The sequence below is a fragment of the Cyclospora cayetanensis genome, unplaced genomic scaffold, assembly GCF_002999335.1.
Source record: "Cyclospora cayetanensis isolate NF1_C8 unplaced genomic scaffold, CcayRef3 CcayRef3_contig_67, whole genome shotgun sequence".
NCBI classification, from domain to species: Eukaryota; Apicomplexa; class Conoidasida; order Eucoccidiorida; family Eimeriidae; genus Cyclospora; species Cyclospora cayetanensis.
Window position 1 is genome coordinate 146,681 of NW_020312667.1, and position 18,861 is coordinate 165,541.

Here is an 18,861-nt window from a genome sequence, read left to right on the forward strand (position 1 = left end):
ACGATGTGAACTGCTCGGCGTTTCGAGGGCCCCCCGTCGTAAAGGCGCGCAGGGGGCCCCCCCCGAGAGATGCGAAGGATACCAAGCCAGCAGCTCTCCCTCCCCCGTGACGCTCAAGGGGGCAAAGGAGATGCTTGGCGCTGCCGTTTCCTGCCACAAAAGAAACGGCGGGCTGCCTCAGAGGGGGGCCCCCTCGCGAGAGGCGGAGTACAGCAGTGCGCATTGGAAAAAGGCGTTCTTCTTCGGCAGCTATCTGCGAGAGACGAAGGAAGACTGCAGCGTCGTCAGCAAGCGATCAAACAGTTTTACGAGTAAATAAAGACGGTTACACCGCATCCTATCAGAGGCCCCTCTACCAGCGCGCAGGGGGGCAGCGACGTGTGCAAGGGGCCCCCTGCAGACTCCCATCAGCAACAGTTCAGGGAGGGGCCCCCCTAGGAGGCAGGAGGGCCCCCCCCGAATTGATAGGAGCACAGACAGGAAAATTTCACGTTTCATTTTTTCGAATGGAGGCAGCCGAACGCCTTTTTGCCTCGTTTTTGGTTTGCGCCTCCGAAGTCGGGAGCTCAAGCGACTCCCTAGGGCGGCTATCACGGAACCGCTTGCCGAGCACAGCGCTTCGCTTTTGGGCAAAGACGGAAGCATTGGGAACTAAGAACCTGCATTTTTGAGCTTTTAGAAAGGCTTGGAGTGCCCTCAAGTACAACGCTGGGAGCTCTAGGAGGCCCCTAGGAGATCCACGCGAAGACGCCGTTCTGTCGCATGTCAGCTGCTTCTTCCTGCAGGAGGCCTCTCAGCTCTGCCGAATTCTAATCCAATCCAAGGCGGAAGAAAGGCACAGAAGACGCTTTTCATTCAGAATACCCGTGCGTTCGCGCTGGTCACGCAGCCGTCAGCAGCAGACACATTCTCCTCCTGTCTTTCTTCCGCCATGTCATGGTGGCTGCTGCACCCCTCTGCCCATGGCCTTGCTTGATTTTGTCTTGAGGATGTGGCCTCATTTTTGCGCTTCCCTGCATGCATGCGCATGCGCATGCGCATGCATGCAGGGAAGCGTTGCGCACTGATGGCAGCATTCCTACACATCTCTCAAGACACGTGTATTTGTGTAGCCAGCAGGCGCTTGCCTACGGATTCTTGCCCCAGTCCATTCGCCCCTATCTGAGTATTTTCGTGTATGAATGCCTATTCAAATGTATAAATGTATGCATCTATGCATGCATGGGCATCTATGCATAGGGGTATGTATATACATGCACACACACATATATACAGATGTAGATACATACATATATACATATGTATATTATCTTAATGTATTTCATTCCTACGGGCATGCGGATACCTGTCGAAGCTTGCGCGGTTGCTCGTGCTCCCGATGGTTCATTCTGTTTCTCTCTTTCTTTCTTTGCTCTGCATTTCCCAGATGAGCGAGCTGCGACATCGAGAGATCGGGAGGGCCTCCTCTGGCTCGCCGACTAACGAAGGGGTTTCTCCAGGAAGTCGAAGGGTGCAGGAGGAAGTCTCAACTGAGGGGGGAGCCTCTTTTGTAGCTGCGGGGGTGTCTGACGCGATCGCGCTCCAAGAGGACGGCGACAGGCATTCGCGAGATGAACGGCAAAGCGAGGCGTTGCTATGGCGATTCACGAGCATCGTCGCCACTCTCTGCGGGCAGTGTTGGGAAGTCATCGAGTTTGTGACAGCGGCATTTGGAAGGATAGTCTTGCAAAGTCACGAGTTCATGAGTAGGCTTCCAAGCTCTTGGGCGTAGAGAGGAGGAGGACTGTCTGCCTGTCTGCCTGTCTGCTTGTCTGTCTGTCTGCACTGCGACGCGAGAGAGTCTCTGTTTTCTTATGGCCTCTCTGCCATGAGCCTATATATATATATATGTATATATATATATATCTCTTTCTCGCAGCAGCGGCAGCTAGGCAGTGTCTCGTTGTTGCGCTGTTTCTTGCTTCTTTTTCGACGTGCTTCTGGTTCTAAGAGGCGCTCTGCATGCGGAAACAGTAGCAGCAGCAGGAATGGCAGTAGTAATATTCTGCAATCACCCACATTCCACACAAAAACGCATCTGCAGAATCCTGCGAGCACCTGTCCTGCGTGACTGCTCAGCGAGACTCCTCTACCCTCCAAGCTTTCTGTTGGCATTCGAGAGCAGATACGGCGACAGACATCCCCCCTTCTTCCAAGGATCCCTCAGAGACGTAAGAAAAAAAAGAGCTCGCAACATCACCTCCAAACTGCGGCTGCATGCGACGCCCTTCTCCTCTCTGTCTGTCTGTCTCTGTCTGTCTGTCTGTCTGTCTGTCTGTCTGTCTCTGTCTCTGTCTGTCTGTCTGTCTGTCTGTCTGTCTGTCTGTCTGTCTGTCTCTCTCTCTCTCTCTCTCTCTCTCTCTCTCTCTCTCTCTCTCTCTCTCTCTCTCTCTCTCTCGCTCGCTCGCTCGCTCGCTCGCTCCTGCTGACGTTGCGCAGTCTTTTCGCGAATTTCCGAGAATGGATACGCTGCAGGCTTTTCTGGAAGCGCGAAGCTCGCAGAAACCTCTGGCAGTCTACATCGACGAGGGGGGCCCTTTGTCTGAAGCCGTCTGCCAGGGGGCCCTCAGAAGTTCGCTGCTGATTGAACTCTTTGTGAGTGGCAGCCACTTTCTTGCGTCATGCAGGGGAAGGGGAACTGAGAGGAGGGAGCCAGGGGGGTTACGCGTGCCGCTGTGGACGTTCAGCATTGTTTTGGGGAGTTCTTCGATGAGAAGCTGCCTTGCGGATTGTGTGCCGCTTTGCCGCTTTTGAAGAAAGGCGTCTTCCATTTGGCACCCTGCATGCATCTTGCATGCATGCGCATGCATGCAGGATGCAAAATAGAACAGGGAAGGGACGTTCTTGTTGAATGGCTAGAAGGGGCGTGTATGTGTAGGGGCTTTCGTTTGTGTATCTTTGGCTGTTCTATTTCTCTCTCTCTCTCCCTCTCTCTGTGTATATGTGTATATGCAGACGCGTTTGTTTGTTTTCGTGCAGCAAAGCCACAACTTCTTGTTTGTGGGTCTGTTTAGCAGCTGCAGCGAAGGCGCATGGCTACAGCAGCTCCTGCGCGTGCAGCAGTTGCCGTGCCTGCTGCTCTTCGTTCCAAGTCCGCTGCTTCCAAGAACCCCCCCAAGAGATCCTCGCGTGAAGTGGCAGGTTCTTGCTCAGAGGTGGATTCACAGCGTGAGCGCTTGGAAGCGTTGCTGCTTCTCCCGTTGCGGAGGCGATCGCTCGGGGTGCGTGTGCTGCATGCGGCAGCAGTGGCTGCGGGATTTTTCTCCCCTGCTTCCTGCCTACGCGCTTTCTCAGGCTCTGCAGGGGCTTTGGGGAGAGGCTGAAGCTGTCTCACAAGCGTTGAGTGCCGTGGATCACCTGGGGGAGCTCCAGAAGGAGTGCGAAAGACGCCAGCAAGAGGCGGCAGAAAATCAAATGTGAAGCACAAGGCACCGAGGGAGAGGGGGAGGGGGAAAGAGAGGGTGGAAGGGGAACTAACAGCGTGCGATAGACGGTTGAGTCCACAAACGTGCAACAAGGGGGAGAAAATAGGCTAGAGAGAAGGCTGGATAGACTCTGCGTCATGGAAAGATCGAGGGCTTCACATTGCAGCTATTAGCCGTGTGCATGCGTGTCGGCATCTCTGCTTGTATGTATATATAGGTATATTTGTATGTGTGTATGGATATGTGTACATATGTATGCAGGGATGTGCGTGTACATGTATGTATGTATAGGTGTACATATGTATGTATGCATATATGTATGTATAAATGTATATGTATATGTATGTATATATGTATCTATGCATGTATATATGTATGTATGTATGAATGTATATATGTATGTATGTATCTATGTACGTATGTATATATGTATGGATGGATGTATGGATACATGCATGTATGTATGTATGAATGAATATGTGTATGTATGTATATATGTATGTATATATGAATATGTGCATGTATGTGTATATGTGTGTATGTATGTTCGCATGTATACGTGCAGCCTACGTCGAGAACAAGAAGTTGCTTTCGAAGAAATCCAGCGCCACGAATCTCTCAGGTTGGCCGTTTTGCCGCTGCAGTGAAACTTGCGGATCTGCTTCCGCGTACTCTCTCTTGACGTTAGCATGTTGACGCTGGTGGGGGTGGGGTTGCTGCTGCCGCTAATGGCGTTGCTGCTGGTGTTAATGGCGTTGCTGCTGCCGCTAATGGGGTTGCTGCTGCCACTAATGGGGTTGCTGCTGCTGCTGCTCCCGCGTTAAGCCGCCTGCTGTGGTATGCGTGTTGTGTGGTGCCTCGCGTTGCTGATCCTGCTGCTGCTGCCAGGCTGTCTCGACAGCGCGAGGAAAGGAGGCAGCAGGCCGAGTTGCAGCAGAAGAAGCAGGAGGAAGCACAGCGTCGCCTCCAGAAGAGGGAGGAGCGCTTGAAGCGGCAACAGCTGCTGCGGCAGCAACGAGCCGCTGCTGCGGCAGAGTTCAAGACGCAGGATGCAGAATGCGAGAGGCTTTCGCCAGAAGAGAGAACCACAGTGAGAGGGGCCGCTTGCGCATGCGCGCAGCCGTAGAGGATCAATGCAGAGGCAGCAGCCCACACAGACGCAGCTGCAGCCAGCCAGTAAGGATTGTAGGAGGCTCAGTGCGTTTGGCTGGTGTGTTTTCTGTGGGGGATTCACCTCGCGTATTTTGCTCAGATCTGCCTCAAACTTCCCTCTGGACTGCGAGCAACGCGCGTCTTCCCCAGGGGTGCTTCTCTGAGGCACCTCCACCAGTGGGCTGGCTGCGCTGCGGAGTATTGCGCGGTAAGAAGCACCAAGCTGCTTCTGCTTGCACGCCTTAACACTGCACACGCCGTCCTGCGGCATCGCCTCTGTCTTCGCGCTTCTTCTTTCGCCTTCCTTTCGCCGTTGCAGCCTCCCCGCTGCTCTGGCGGATTGCCTGTGGCATTCCCTGCCATTGCCGGATAGCTGCACACGACGCGTTCTCCAGCAGGATCCTTGCCTCTCTCCCTCCGCGCATGCATTAAAAAGCCTCTCCCTACCCCTGCCTTCCCTTCCCATCTCTGTTTGCCAATCTCTCCTCCTTTTCTCCACACATATTTGCACACACATCTATCCACATATATATACATATATATCCGTGTATCTATGTATGTGTATGTACCAAATAGACATACTTTTGTTTACACTTGTACCACACCCATGTACATGTACATGTGCATGTACACATACACCCATATATATACACACATACACACACCCATACCTATACACACATGCACAGATAATAAACATGTCGGGCGCTGCGCTCCGTCTCTCCCGTTTCTGTGCCCCTCTTGTTTCCTGCAAGGGCAATCGTGCTCAAGGATGCAGAACGTGTTGCTCTGTGGCAAGACTCTGCTGCTGCTCTGCCACTGCTGTTTTGTGCGTCCTCTGAGCAGCAGCCCTCCCACTCGGTGCCTGAGAGGTTTGAGCTCATTGTGCCCCCAAAGAGGACGCTCCTCGAGGCAAGGAGCTCCCTACCATCGCAAATCGCCAAGCCATCGTTTGTGCAGCGCCTTCGCGCCGCCTGCTGCCTCGCTGCAGATACTTGCTGGCTGCAGATACTGCAGTTGTTACGCGTCCGTCTGCGCAGCGGCTGCACTGTCTTGTGTATGGTGTGCTGCAGGAAGGGACGCTGGAAGATGCGGGTCTGTTTCCCAACTGTGTTGTGCTCCTCATTGAGGTTGAGACAGACGAAGACAGTGACCACGCTTCCTGAGCTCCTGCATTTTCGGGGGACTGATTCGTGAGGCTTGTGCCAGCGACTGCCTGCTGATCTTGCTCCTGCAGAGCAGGCAGGCGTGCTGGCTGCCGTATTGGAGTCTCTGTAACGTACCGGCAGTTTGCACAAATGAGCTGAGAAGGCTGTCTGAGGCAATGTACAAGCGACACCTACGGCAGTGCGAGCCATTCATCGCACCTTGCCTCAAAAGTAGTGCTGGTCTTCAGCACTCCAGGAGCCTTTTGCCGTAGGCGGTCTGGGAGGCCGTAGCAGAGGCTTGCATTGACTGATAGAGCTCTCCTGCACGCATGCGCTTCTCCAGAAAACAGTAGTAGGAGTCTCTGCGAAGAATTGCGCGCGACTGTACGTAGTCCTATAGGCCGCATCTCCGAATCGGAGGCAGTCCCTGCCTTCGCCATAGCTGCTCCAGACTCTTCCAGCGACACTCCTGAAGCCTGAAAACTGAATAGCGCTTCAGCAACCTTCCTGCAGAGACGTGCACATGCGTGCTGTCCACAGGGGGCTGTAGTAGGCGAGTGAAGGTGGGCGGCACTGAAAATCGCAGCAGGAGCAGAGGCAAGCGCGCGCGTTGCGATCTACAAAAAAGCCTTAGGACGAGGGCGCATCGGGTCGAAGAGGAGGCGCTAGACGGGCGTAGGGGACAAGCCTGGACGGCTTGCAACAGCGAGACTCGCTAGTGCACACGTGGTAGTCTCTCTAGAGCTCAGAGGGGAGCGGAAGGAGAGAGAGGGCTTCTTTAAGCACGCGGAAGGCGCGGGGTAGACAGCACAGCTTCCGTCCACTCGCACTGCTTCACGTTCCCACAGGCAGCTCACGGGAAAGAGTCCCCACGCAGCACCTTGAGCACGCACGTGTAGCCTAAGCAAGCCGATGACAGAGCAGAGGCGCTTACAAGGAAACGGTCACCACGTTTGCCGCAGTTTACGAACATCTGCCGTAGCCGTGCAAGGGAAGAAGAACGATGCTTGCCACGCGGATGGGGTGTCGGAGAGGCCAACGCGTCCTCTGTGGTGAAGTTCGGTGAAAGACCACTTGTCTTTTTCTCTGGCAGCCGATATGCACTAGGTTTGCTTCCTTAGCACTCATATAACAGTTCTGCCTGCCTGGTTAGTGGGGATATATGCTGCGGGTTCCAGCCCGCGGTCCTCCACGCAGTTGAGCTAAGTACAGGCACAGAGCACGGCGTTTTTTGGAAGTCGGGGGAGGGTGGCGTGGACTACACTACGCTCTACTTCTTTGCAGCACGCTACCCTACTGATACTATCTGCGAGGTAGTCAAGAGGTTTTTGAATTGTTTGCTTGTGGGCAAATCGAATGATTGCAGAGTCCTGCCTTTACTAGAAGACGCGAAAGGCTGTGTGCATGTGCGATAGAGGCTATGTGCAACGAGCTGTGCGAGCCGGGAAGGCTTAGAGGCTGCAGATATTTTGCGCCTCCTAGCTGTCCCTCTACCTGGCGTGCGAGACTGAGGAGCATGGACAAGGGAGGGCGGTGTTATTTTGAGAAGCGACCAATGACGTTTTATGAGTTCGCCTTAAGCGGGGAGTGAGGCATCTTCCTACAGAGGCCCTTGAGAGCGCGGCTGCCTTCTTTTTATGACCTGGTGAAGGGGATAGTGCCCTGCGTGGGGTGTGCAACTGGAGGCGCTAGGGATATCTAATAGTGCTCTCCAGGAAGTAGCTGTGTGTGCAGAGAGTGGCGTAAGTGCAGTCCGCGGAAGCGCTTGCTGGCGCGGTATGGAGGTTCCAGGCTGCCGCCGATGCTCGTGTAACGACAGGCCTGGTGTATCCGTCCTGCTTTGCCGGGCGAGGACTATCAAGCGATCGGAAATCATCGACACAGCCGCACAAGGAGCCTGGGGAATTTTTAAATGCCTTTGTTTCGCTGCGTTCTACAGTCGGAAGGAAGGGCAGAGCGGCCAACTTCCTTTGGTGCCCCTTCCAGCGCGAGCTTCGTGCTCGCCCCGTCCATGCAGCGAAGCTTCGAGGCTTTTTTCTCCGATGTGCTACGGGGAGATCGCTTCTCTGTATTTGCATTGCAACGAACAGCGAAACGGCGCATAATTAAAATGCGCGGCTGGAAGAAATCGCCGCCTTTCCCGTCGTGGCACTCACCGCCTGCGTTGTGCTCGGGGCGGCACGGGCCCCCCACAGGGGGCCGTAGATGGAGCAAAAAAATTGCTTGTGAGTGAGATTAGACCCTCTGGAGCGGCTAAGGAGTTAATGTTTATGTGCAGAAACGAAAGGAGGGATGCAGAGAGAGCCGCCTCTACCGTCTTCTCACTTGTGCCGTGCAGCAGCAGCGTGGCTGCTGCCCTGGCGAGCGCGGGCGCAGCTGCATATATATATATATAATGGCGGCAGCAGCAGCAGCGAAAGAAAGGCTGCAATGCCGTTCGTTTCCAGGTTTTGTGTTTGTTTTTCACGCGAAATCGAAGCACCTATAGAAGAACCTTGTGTGTGGCGTTTTTGGAACGCCTCTTGGCCGTTCGCCCCTGCACGTCCACCGCTACAGCGTAGGACTGCGATGCAAACACCACAGCCGCAGTGTAGCGACCGACACCAGCGCATTTTGTGTCTCTTCAGAGGGCTGTTAATTCCCACGTCCAGACTTCATTGTCGACATCCTCTTGCGCCTGTTTCTGCCGCAACAAGGACGAAGCAGGGAGAGACGCCCCTTCCCTGTGCGTGCTCCGTCTACCTTCTCACGCGCCAGCGAAAGGATACTCCTCGCAGGGAAATTGTGTGCTGCTACGCCCTCCGCCACCCCTCTGCTGTCTCCGCCCTCCTGCTCAACAGGTCCGTTGCTTCATTAAATGCGAAATAGCGACTCTGAGCGAAAAATTCCCTCAACGATTTCTTCCTCGCCTCTGGGGCAGCAGCGGCTGCATCGGCGGGGAGGCACGACAGAGAGCGGCTAGAGGCGCTGCAGCAGCGCCTCTAGCCGCTCAGTCGCCAGTCCTTTGACAATTTGGCTCTGTAGAGTCTCCCTCAATTGCTCGCTAGACGACGGAAGGGCCCCCAGAGGGCCCCTTCCGCTCTGCCGCTCAAAAGCCGTCTTGCATTCCCCTCCCTCGTAGACTCCCCCTTTCGCGTCGTGCTCGGCTCTGCATGCGGAAAGACGCCCTTAGACCTTTTGCATTACAGCTGTGTCGCATTCGCACGACTCTTTCCCCCAATGCTCCTCCACGGATGTAGCTGTCTCGTGTGTGTGTGTGTATGCCTCCATGCCTCCATGCCTGCTACTCTTCTGCCTGCCTTTCTGCCTGCCTGCCCCTTAGGATATAGCTGGTCAGCAGTTTCGCGCCAAACCTCTTCGTCGACTCCGCCTTTGCCCCTTGCGCCGTGGCGCCCCCTCCCCCCCCTTGCCCCCCTTCTGGTTGCTGTTTGGTAAAGGCTTCATCCTCCTGAGGCTCTCTGCCGCAGCGTCCTCATAAATGTATGTAAGGCAACCCCGATGCTCTTCCGTTATGTAGCCTTCATATCGCCGCGGCTCAAAACCTGCACCACATGCCCATGCGCAAAAACAGCGGCGTCACTATGACTGTAGTCTCAAAATGAAGGCGAGACTTTGCAAGGAGCCAGCGCACAGCCAACAGCCTTCACTCAACCTCATCTCTCTTTTGCGGGGAGGCTGCTCTTCGCCGTTTGCCTTGATCCTTCCTAGTGGAGGCTTTCATGGCTTGTTGTGTCTTGCTCCGCGTTGCTTGTGCTGAAGATGCCTCTAGACATGGTGTTGCAGTGCAGAAAATAGCGTGTCTTTTCCCTCCCCTCTACTACTCCACGCCCCCTTCTCCACTCCGAAAGATCCGCCTCCATGTATGTGCTGGCTCTAGCAGTGGCGCAAATGCCTCGTGCGCTGTACGTCTGTGTCTGTGTGTGTACCCGTGTCTGTCGCGTCTCTCTCTGCTGCAGGTATGCCTCACTCTGGCAGCACTCCACGCAACTCTGCAGCACGGGGGCCCCCCCCAACCCTGTGGGCCCCCGTCTCTCGCTCCAGCCGTTTTTAGTCGCTCCGGCGGTCCTTAGCCTCTTTTTTGAGAACTGATAATGAATGAATCCCCACATCGGCAGCTGCAGCAGCAGCCGCTGCAGCCGCAGCCGCAGCAGCAGCATGGCGCTGCAAGCGTCGTTGTCGCTGCGACGGGAAAAGTGCAGCCTCCTCAGGGGCGTCTCTCCGCCGCTGCCACAGCCTTAGGAGGTCAGCAGCAGCAGCAGCAGCAGCAATCCGTGCAGCAGCAGCATGCGAAGCACTCGCAGGAGGCTGCTGAGGAGGGGGGGGCCCCTTCAGCAGCCTCCTGCGGGGTCGCTGCCTGCAGTGCAGTAGCGGTGGGGGGAGGGGGGGGCCCTTCCAAGGCGTTCCCAGCGGCAGGCGGGGGCCCCCCGCTTCAGGCAGCGCAGCAGCACGGGGGCAAGGGGGCCCCCCTTTCGGGGATGTCGCGAATTCCTCGGATGGCTAGTGGCGGATCGCCTCCCACTGCGCAGCATTCCTCGCCCAACGCTCCTGGAGCCTCCTTCATCGGCAGTCGCAGCAGCAGCGGGGGGGCCTCTGGCAGCAAGCGGCAGCAGCAGCAGCAGGGGCTGCTGCTGCAGCAGCAGCAGCAGCAGCAGCCCGCGCACGGAGCGCGCAGTCACTGGGGGCCCCCGAGTGGCCGTCTGCAGCAGCAGCAGCAGCAGCACCATCACCACCACCACCGCTGTGCCACGGCGGGGTATGAGCGGGGAGGGGGCCCCCAGGGGGGGGTCTCTCAGGGGCCCCCCCACAACGCTGTCTACAGGCTGAAGATGTGCCCGTGGTATCCTGAGGGGCGATGCAACTATGGCACCCAATGCAGCTTTGCGCACAGCGAAAACGAGCTGCGTTCTGCGCGATCGCGCTTGCAGCATCAGCAGCAGCACCAGCAGCAAGGCTTCAGTGCCAGCCTGACTTCGGGAGGAAGCGGATCTCAGGGGAGGTCAGGAGGCAGCGGTGCTGCTGGAAGTGCTCAGATGCAGCAAGCCTATCCGCCTCCGCTTGCGCACAGCACGGAAGTCTCGCAGGGGCCTGACAGCGCTCCAACACCAGGGAGCCATCCCCCAGGCGACTTCCAAGACAGTGCCGGCAGTAGTGGTAGTAGTGGGGGGAACAGTGGCAATAGCAGCGGTGGGAGTGGAGGGGGCGGCAGTAGTGGGGGGGGTGCTCAGGGGAACCTCTTTTACAGAGGAGGGGGGGGAGGCGGAGGGCCTCATCATGCGCAAAGGATGCCTCCGGGAACGCGTCAGCAGCAGCAGCAGCAGCAGCAGCATCTTCTGCAGGATGGCAGCAGCCTAGCGGCGAATCCTAGGGGGTGGGGCCGGCACGGGGGGGGCCCCCTGCAGCATCAGCAGCAGCATGCGCAGCAGCAGCAATCTCAAGGCGCGGAAGAGGGGGTGGGGGGCCTCGTACGGGGGGGAGCAGCGGCAGTGCAGGGGTATTCCGAGGGGGCCTCAAATCTGCAGCAGCAGCAGCAGCAGCAGCAGCAGCAGCAGCAGCAGCAGCAGCCTCCTTACCTCGCGCACCGAGGAGGAGAGCGGCAGTCGCGATACGCGCCAGGAGGCCCTGCAGCAGCAGCAGCAGCTGCTGCTGCTGCTGCTGCTGCTGCACGCCGCCATCACCACCACAACCAGAGCAGCGCAGGAGGAGGAGGGGGCCCTGGGGGGGGGCCCCTCGACGCATACGGGTGTGCGCCTTTGGAGGGCCCCCCCGGGGGGTTCCAGCGGCCACACCACAGAGCAGGCGGGGGGGGAGGGGGGCCCCCTCCGGGGGGGGGCGATCTACAGCAGCAGCAGCAGGACGGGAAGCTCCTCTGTCCGTACATCAACAGGAAGGGTGGGTGCTTCAGGGAAGCCGAGTGTCGCTTCTCGCATTCAAGGGAAGGAGGCGCTCAGGCGCAGCATGGGACGAGGGGGCAGCGGCAACAGCAGCTGCTGCTGCTGCAGCAGCAGCAGCAGCAGCAGCAGCAGTCCAACGCGCCGGAGGCCTCTCCCTTCGAGCAGCAGCTGTCGTCGAACCTGCAGCACGGCACGCAGAGCCGGCAGCTGGGGCCCCCTGGAGCGGCTGCCGAGCACGCGGCAGCGGCAACGCCTTCGGATGCAGAGCAGCAGCATGAGCACCCCGAGGAAGAGGCAGGGGGGAGGCCCTTTGCAGTGGCAGACAGCATGCGGGGAGTCTCCCCGTACTACGAATCCGACTCGCGGCGAAGCAGCATGGGCCCCTCCCAAAGCAACGGCGGTCGAAGCTCTATACAGCAGCAGCAGCGGGCCCAAGTGCAGCAGCTGCAGCAAGTGCAGCAGCAGCAGCCTCACCAGCAGCAGCTGCAGCAGGTGCAGCACCAGCAGCAGCTGCAGCAGGTGCAGCACCAAATGCAGCAGCAGCACCAGCACATGCAGCAACTGCAGCAGCACCACCATCAGCTGCTGGCGCAGCACCAGCAGGAGGCCTCTAGAGGCATGGGAGCTCCCCCCCTCTCCCCGCTCACTGCGGGGGGTTCTCCCTACTACCCCATGGCGGGGGCCCCCCCTCCGCACGCGGTGTATCCGCAGGTGGGCCCCATGGCCGGGGGCCTCGACACGCAGTACTGGTTCCATTTGATGCACAGTCAAAACGGCTTCTGGGGGCCCCCGGGGCCCCCCCGAGCGTACGGCAGCCCCCAGACCATGGGCCTCCCCAGGGGCACTCCCTATCCGCCTGGGGGCCTCCGCTACGTCTACGGGGCCCCGGGGGCCCTCAGCCTAGAGGCCCCAGGGGGCCCTCAAGAAAACCCCTTCTGTGCATCGCTTGAGGAGCTCAGCGCTGCTGCCCCTCGCTTCTATGAAGACTGAGCTCTTTGGGCGCAGCAGCTGCCGCTGCTCCCGCAGCCGTCGCCCCCTGCGGCTCCTCTTGAGGCGAAGGCTGCGTGGCGCTACGCGGCGCCGTCAAGCGTGCAAAGCGCGTGTACAGCCCGCACAGAGCGTTGCTCGGGAGGGCGTGGAACGAGGCTTGCTGCAGGAACTGCGGCAGCATGTGCTGCCGCCGCTGCTCCCGCAGCAAGTGCGACACGGCCAGTTGCTGTTTAGCCGCATCGGCAGCAGCGACACAAACTGGCGGTGCTCAAGCAGCAGCGTCCCCACACGCATCAACCAAATGTACTTCTAACTAAGCGGCTCAAAAGCGACCAAGGAGGTCCTGGGCAGCAAGCCTGCACACTATGCAAGGCATGCGAAAGATTCCGCTGCGCGGGAGGGACGGAAAGAATAGCCATCTCACTCTAACGCGTCTGCCCCTTTCGCTCGACAGCAGCCGCCTTCCCTCCACGGCCTCTCCTCTTGCGGCGTCCTTTCAAGGGGGGCTGCTGCCTCTTGGCTGCCGCGCGCGGGGAGAGGCTTGGGAAGGCCAAAGAAGCACGAGCGATAGCAGCAGTGCAAAAACGCAGACGCGGCATAGGGCGCTCTCTCCTAAAGTGAGGTGTTGCTTGCTAGCTCGCGTTCCTGGGAAGGGTGCAAAGTAGGGGCCCCTCGCGAAGTTAGATCCGCGAAGGCTGTCGTGCGCTTGCTGCTGCAGGGCAGCTTGTGCTACACCCCACCAGGCCGCCGCTTGTACATAGAGGCGGCGGCAGCTTCGCATGCACATCTCCAGAGAGCTCAAAGGCATTTGCTTTGGCAAATGAAGCATTACACAAACAAAACGCTGCACAAATGGAAACACCTTAGCGGAAAAAAAATTCCCCCCTAAGCTGCACTGGTAGATGTAAGAGGGGGCCTTTTGCACAGAGAGGCAAGCGTTCGCGTCCTCCTATTCTATATATGCCTATTTGCACTGACGCACATACTTTAAATAGAAGATGTGGAGCTGAATCCGTCGACCCCTAAAATGTCTAGCTACTAGTACCCAAAGGGGCCTCTAGAGGCCGCTTCCTTTTCCGCATGCATACATGCCCACAGAAACGCAGTGCGAAACGCCAACGCCCCCCGTTTTTTCGTCTTTTTTTCCTCCTTTTTCCCTCCTTCCCCGCGGGATAAACATGCAGAGGAAGCACTCTTGAGGAAGCTTCCTGAGAGAGAGAGCAGCTTATATACACACTGCCTAACTCGAAAGAAAGACAGGCACCGTCCGCTGCCCTCGGGAAACCCCCTCAACGCAGCCACCAAGCAAAACTTTTGCCCCCTCTGCGTCCAAACAGGGAGCAACTGCTAAGAAAGGAGGCCCTCTGCTTGTTGCTCTGTAGCGTTTTCGAAGGCAACAGCCTTCCCGTCCTCAAGAGAGCAGCTCAGCACTTGATGCGAACCACACAAAAGCCGCCTCCGCGTAAAAAGGCAACACTGAAGGAACAGCTCCACAAGCGCGTCGTGTTCAAAAATGCCGGAGGCCTCAGTTGTCATAATACGCGTGAAAAAAAACACCCTCTCACAAATAAGCCTCCCCAACACACGCCTCCCCTTCCCCTTACACACATACACACACACATACACATACCCACGCCACTTGGAGAGTCCTAGGAAGCCTAGATGCCGGTACAATAAGACTCCGCTAAACGCCATGGCGTAGACGCAACTCTGGAAGCTGCAGCGAATACCGTGGGAGCGTCTCTAGCGGCATCCCCAGCGCTTTTAGAGCTCTATGAACGCCACATGCGCCGATCTTGCAAGCTGCTTGAACACGGCAAAATGCCAAATGTGTGCTGCTGCGCGTCCTGCGGGATAGTTCGCTCTGACAATTAGGGGGTATTTCTTTTCAAGCCGCTGCGTCTTCTGATGGCGTTGGTGCATAGGCTGCCTCCTCCATTTGTGTCGGAAGAGGCCCCGGAGTAAGCAACTTCTTATCGTTCTCTTGTTCTTCCCGTTGCTGCTGCTGCTGCTCCTCTTCTTCCTCCTCCTCTTGCTGTTGTTGCCGTTGTTGCTCCTTTTCCTCCTCTTGCTGCTGTTCTTGTTTCTCCTCCTTCTCTTTCTCCTCCCCTTGCTCTCGCCGCTGTTGCTGTTGTTGCTCCTCCTTCGCTTCTTCCTCCTCCGCTTCGTGCTGCTGAGGCTGCTGCTGAGGCTTCGAGAGTACACCGGTTACACCTGAAGAAGCCTTGAGGGCAAGGCCTGCAAACAAGCTGCCAGCCGCTCTTGTCTGCGTTTCCTCTTGCTGCTGCAGCTGCCTCTCCACGTCTACAGTGCCTGTGCTTTCGGCGCTCTGAGACGCGGAGGCCCCATCACCACCACCATAAACACCAGCGTCATCTTGGGGAATGTGCAGCCTCCGCAGTTTCCCCACAATGCCTGTGGCCGTCTCTTCTGTACTTGTTTCTGCTTCGCCTTCATCATCTGCTGCCAACATCTGCTTTGCCCTCTGCTGCAACAACGGCTCCGACAGCGGTCCTGAGTCTGCAGCTGCATGCTCCTCCCCACATCCTTGAGACATCTGCTCTCCTCGATGCATGCTTGCTACTACCCCCGCTTCTGCAGCGACTGCGTTCGCGTCTCCCCTTGGAGAAAGGCTTCTTGAGGATTTTCCAGCATTCCCCGCTTCTTCTCCAGAGGCAGAGGCTGCTGCCAACTCCGCAGCAGCAAGCGAATGCGGTGTGCTTTCAGAAAGGCACTCCCCGCAGTCTGCAGCAGCCGCAATATCCGATTCTGCAACTCCCGATTCTTCCCCCGTTGCTGCTGAAAAGGCCGCGTTTGCCACACTGCGTGGCGTCAAAACCTCCTCTTCGCTTTCTCCGGAGGGCGGCTCGACGTCTGCCTGCTCGAGTCGTTTCTCCTCGAAGGCAGAACTCGCAACTTCCCCTCTTCCTGGCTGTATATCGGAGACGTCTAAGCTTTCCCTCTTTTCGTCATCCTCCCTCTTTTCCTCATCCTCTATTTCTTCTCGCGTTTCTTGCTTCAGGATCTGCAGCAGCTGCTCGTACAAGCGCGTCTCTCCATCGAGACTTTGATACAAGAGCTGCAGCGACAACACAAGCAGCACAGGGCCTGTCACCAGCGGCTACACGCCTCACCGTAGAGACTGCTCCTGCCCTCTTTCCCGCTTAGCGTCCCTACCTCTTCTTTACCGAGCTCACCTCGTCTCTGTCCTTGGGGCAGTTCGCACGCAGTCTTCGTAGATTCTTCTTGTGCTGCAGCAGACAACGAAGGCGAGCGACTCGCGCTGCGGCCTCCTCCCGAGAGACAACACTTTCCGCCTCCGGAAACTCCTTTTGCAACTGCTCCAGTGCCTGTGCTCAAACAAAAACCAACAAGCCCCAAAGCTTGCATGCATGCTCACGCACAGGAGCACTTAAGGCTGCAGAACAAGCCGTCGAAAACACTCCACACGCTACCTCTCCTGGAAACAAAGAACGCTGCGAACAAGACGCCGCCACGGACCGTCAAAATGCTTGCTCTCTCTGCATCCAGACTCGCAGTTTTTGTCTTGAGGACGGCGATTTTCTCAGTACACTCCTGAGCGCGAGAAAAAAAGCCGCATCCTCCACGCATACACACAGGCAGCCTGTCAGCAGCGGCAGCAGCAGCTAACAGCTAAGAGCACGCAGCGCGAAAACACCTCCCGCAGGGCAGAAAAAGGCACATGGGCAAAAACCCCAGAGACAGAGACACCACTTTTAAAAGCAGAAAAAGTAAAACAAACAAAACACACCTGAATTTGCTGTGCGAGAGAGGCTGCGGCCTTGAAGTCACGTGTCTGAGCAGACAGCCGCTTCTCCTGTTGCAGCACTGGCAGCAGCAACTCGAGCTGCTGCTGCTCCGCGCACAGCAGGAGCCGCTGCTGCTGCGCTTCGTGCTGCTGCTGCTGCAGCTCTTTCCGACGTCTCTCCAGCTGCTGCAACAAGTCCCTAAAGGCCAGAGGCAGCGCGCCACAGAACGCCGAAAGAACCCACGCGCAGAGGGTGTATCATGGCTACGGAAGCATGCACCTGCCCTGCTTTCCCTTGTCTCCCCCAAGCGAAGCGAAAGATGGATGCAAAGGGAGCAGAGTAAGATGCCACAGGGACGAATGTAAGAGGCGGGAGAGGGGGCGCGCATGCGGCTTACTGTTGCTCGACAAGCCGCTGCATGGCGCTGCTTGTACTGTCGTGCATTTTCCTTCTCAAAGCTAGAAGCGCACTGAAAAAAGCCTCCCTAGTCTCCAAAAAGCCGCAAACAGACGACAGCTTTGCGGCCTGCTGCTCGCCTCTGAGAACAGATCCACCCACACAGAAACGGCAAAAGAAGCGAGCGCTGCCAGCAGCATTGCACACACAAAGACACACATAGACACGCACAGACACACACGCATATATGTATACATACGCATACACATACACATACATATAAATGTATACAGACACATACATACAGACACACATACATACATACATGCACATACATACATACATACACACAGACACATACACACAGACACATACACACAGACACATACACACAGACACATACACACAGACACACATACATACACACATTCACACCCTCCCTTCGCTCCAGGCCAGGCTTCCAGAGGTTCATGCATTGGGCACCCATTCCAGCAGCCCCTCATTCATGGAGATATCACGATTGGAAATGTGCGAAAATGTGTTGGCAGAGCGATCTGAAAGTCGAGAGGCAAGAGGCACAGGAGAAATCGACAAAAGCCTTGGGAGGCAGAAGGCAGCGCTAACTGCAAGACGCCATCAAGTACGCACTCCTCCTGAAGCTTGCCCAAGGCTTCCGTGGCGAATCCGAGTTCCTTTAGCTGCTCTTTAAGCTGAAAAACATACAGAGGGAAAGAAAACAACGACACGAAAGACATCCTACTACCCATCTCCCAGTGCTGCTCCTGCCCTCTCGTTGGTTGCTTCTGTTTCGCGTCTGCGGCTGCAGACGCTTGTGGAGGTGTACCTGCAGGTTCTCCTCGGTGAGTTTCTGCTGCTGCATCTCGAGCTGCTGCTGCTGCTGTATCGCATCAGCTGCCGCTGCTGCCGCTTCCACAGATGCTCTGCATCAGCATTTACACCGGACGCAAGTGAAGAGCTGCGGCTGTGCTAGGGGGTTGGTACATGCGTGTGCGCTGTGTGTGGCTATAGGAAGCAACACGAAGGCTGCTCAAAGACAGACAGTGAGAGGCAGACTTGCTGGAGGAAGCGCAAACACGAGAGATCGGCAAGCTCGTATAGCATCAGAGGGGTTCACAAGGAAGCAGACAGACAGAGAGACAGAAGGAGGCATAAGGGACAGACAGACAGACAGACCGAAGGAGGCACAAGGAAGCAGACAGATAGACAGACAGACAGACAGACAGACCAAGGGACGAAACAGATAGACAGACAGACAGACAGACAGACAGACACACAGACAGACAGACAAACCGAAGGAGGCACAAGGAAGCAGACAGATAGACAGACAGACAGACAGACAGACAGACAGACAGACAGACAGACCAAGGGACGAAACAGATAGACAGACAGACAGACAGACAGACAAACCGAAGGAGGCACAAGGAAGCGGAGAGACAGACAGAGAGACAGACAGACAGATCGAAGGAGGCACAAAGAAGCGGAGAGACAGACAGAGAGACAAACAGAGACAGACAGACAGATTGAAGGAGGCACAAGGAAGCAGACAGATAGACAGACAGATAGACAGACAGAAAGACAAACAGAGAGACAGACAGAAAGACAGACAGACAGAGTGAGGGGCCAGTACACCAGAGCCGCGTAGGACAGGCGCAGGGAGAGAGAGAACAAGGTTCAATCTCCTTACACTCGAAAGACGTTTCGCTTCATCTCTTCGGTTTCCTCTAGGGCAGACAGTCGGCGTTGTGCCTCCTCCAGCTGCTGCTGCACCTGTCTGAAGCCGCAGGCAGCGCAGCACTAACGGCTGCTTGTCAGAACGAAAGGCGCATGCAAAAGCCCCTTGAAGCCCTTTTGCACAAGACTTGCGACTCGAGAAAAGAAGAATGGATGGACTATGTCTTAAAAGCGTAGAGAGAGAAAGAGACAAAGAGGCAGAGAGAGAGAAAAAAAAAGTAGCACAGCAACAACGGCTGTTAGCAGCACATGCAGCAGAACGAAGCAAGAAAAGAAAAACCTACTGCCGCTCTTCCTG

The 18,861-nt window shown here is 56.7% G+C and overlaps 4 protein-coding genes across 4 annotated transcripts; 2 read left to right on the top strand and 2 right to left on the bottom strand.

The window, feature by feature from the left end:
• The first annotated feature begins 69 nt into the window (after positions 1-69).
• Positions 70-5,782, top strand: LOC113146837 (trichohyalin-like). Its single transcript, XM_026335376.1, has 5 exons — positions 70-311; positions 4,030-4,086; positions 4,353-4,554; positions 4,717-4,824; positions 5,690-5,782. Exons 1-5 carry the CDS (start codon positions 70-72, stop codon positions 5,780-5,782), a joined length of 702 nt encoding a protein of 233 aa, XP_026191161.1.
• A 3,150-nt stretch (positions 5,783-8,932) lies between these two features.
• Positions 8,933-12,139, bottom strand: LOC113146838 (ice-structuring protein 4-like; the record flags this gene model as incomplete). Its single annotated transcript, XM_026335377.1, has 5 exons — positions 8,933-8,989; positions 10,388-10,420; positions 11,276-11,326; positions 11,744-11,881; positions 12,071-12,139. Coding segments are annotated over 5 exons (348 nt in total), but the record flags the coding sequence as incomplete, so codon positions are not given.
• A 134-nt stretch (positions 12,140-12,273) lies between these two features.
• Positions 12,274-12,645, top strand: LOC34620030 (formin-like protein 12). The gene has a single exon (XM_022733300.1). It carries the CDS (start codon positions 12,274-12,276, stop codon positions 12,643-12,645), a length of 372 nt encoding a protein of 123 aa, XP_022588018.1.
• A 1,658-nt stretch (positions 12,646-14,303) lies between these two features.
• Positions 14,304-16,035, bottom strand: LOC34620031. The gene is made up of 3 exons (XM_026335378.1): positions 15,823-16,035; positions 14,940-15,670; positions 14,304-14,406 (listed from the first exon to the last, which is right to left on the bottom strand). The coding sequence occupies exons 1-3, from the start codon at positions 16,033-16,035 to the stop codon at positions 14,304-14,306; spliced, it is 1,047 nt and encodes a 348-aa protein (XP_026191163.1).
• Positions 16,036-18,861: the final 2,826 nt, after the last annotated feature.

What these genes read in the sequence shown, in the direction of transcription:
- LOC113146837 (XM_026335376.1), top strand. Translation starts at nt 70, where the DNA reads ATGCGAAGGATACCAAGCCAGCAGCTCTCCCTCCCCCGTGACGCTCAA. An exon ending in GCGATCAAACAGTTTTACGA is followed by an intron (nt 312 to 4,029) that starts GTAAATAAAGAC and finishes GTATACGTGCAG; the next exon opens with CCTACGTCGAGAACAAGAAG. An exon ending in GCGCTGCGGAGTATTGCGCG is followed by an intron (nt 4,825 to 5,689) that starts GTAAGAAGCACC and finishes GGTGTGCTGCAG; the next exon opens with GAAGGGACGCTGGAAGATGC.
- LOC34620030 (XM_022733300.1), top strand. Translation starts at nt 12,274, where the DNA reads ATGGGAGCTCCCCCCCTCTCCCCGCTCACTGCGGGGGGTTCTCCCTAC.
- LOC34620031 (XM_026335378.1), bottom strand. Translation starts at nt 16,035, where the DNA reads ATGCAAGCTTTGGGGCTTGTTGGTTTTTGTTTGAGCACAGGCACTGGA. An exon ending in GTGAGCTCGGTAAAGAAGAG is followed by an intron (nt 15,671 to 15,822) that starts GTAGGGACGCTA and finishes CAGCTGCTGCAG; the next exon opens with ATCCTGAAGCAAGAAACGCG. An exon ending in GGCACTGTAGACGTGGAGAG is followed by an intron (nt 14,407 to 14,939) that starts GCAGCTGCAGCA and finishes GAGCTCTAAAAG; the next exon opens with CGCTGGGGATGCCGCTAGAG.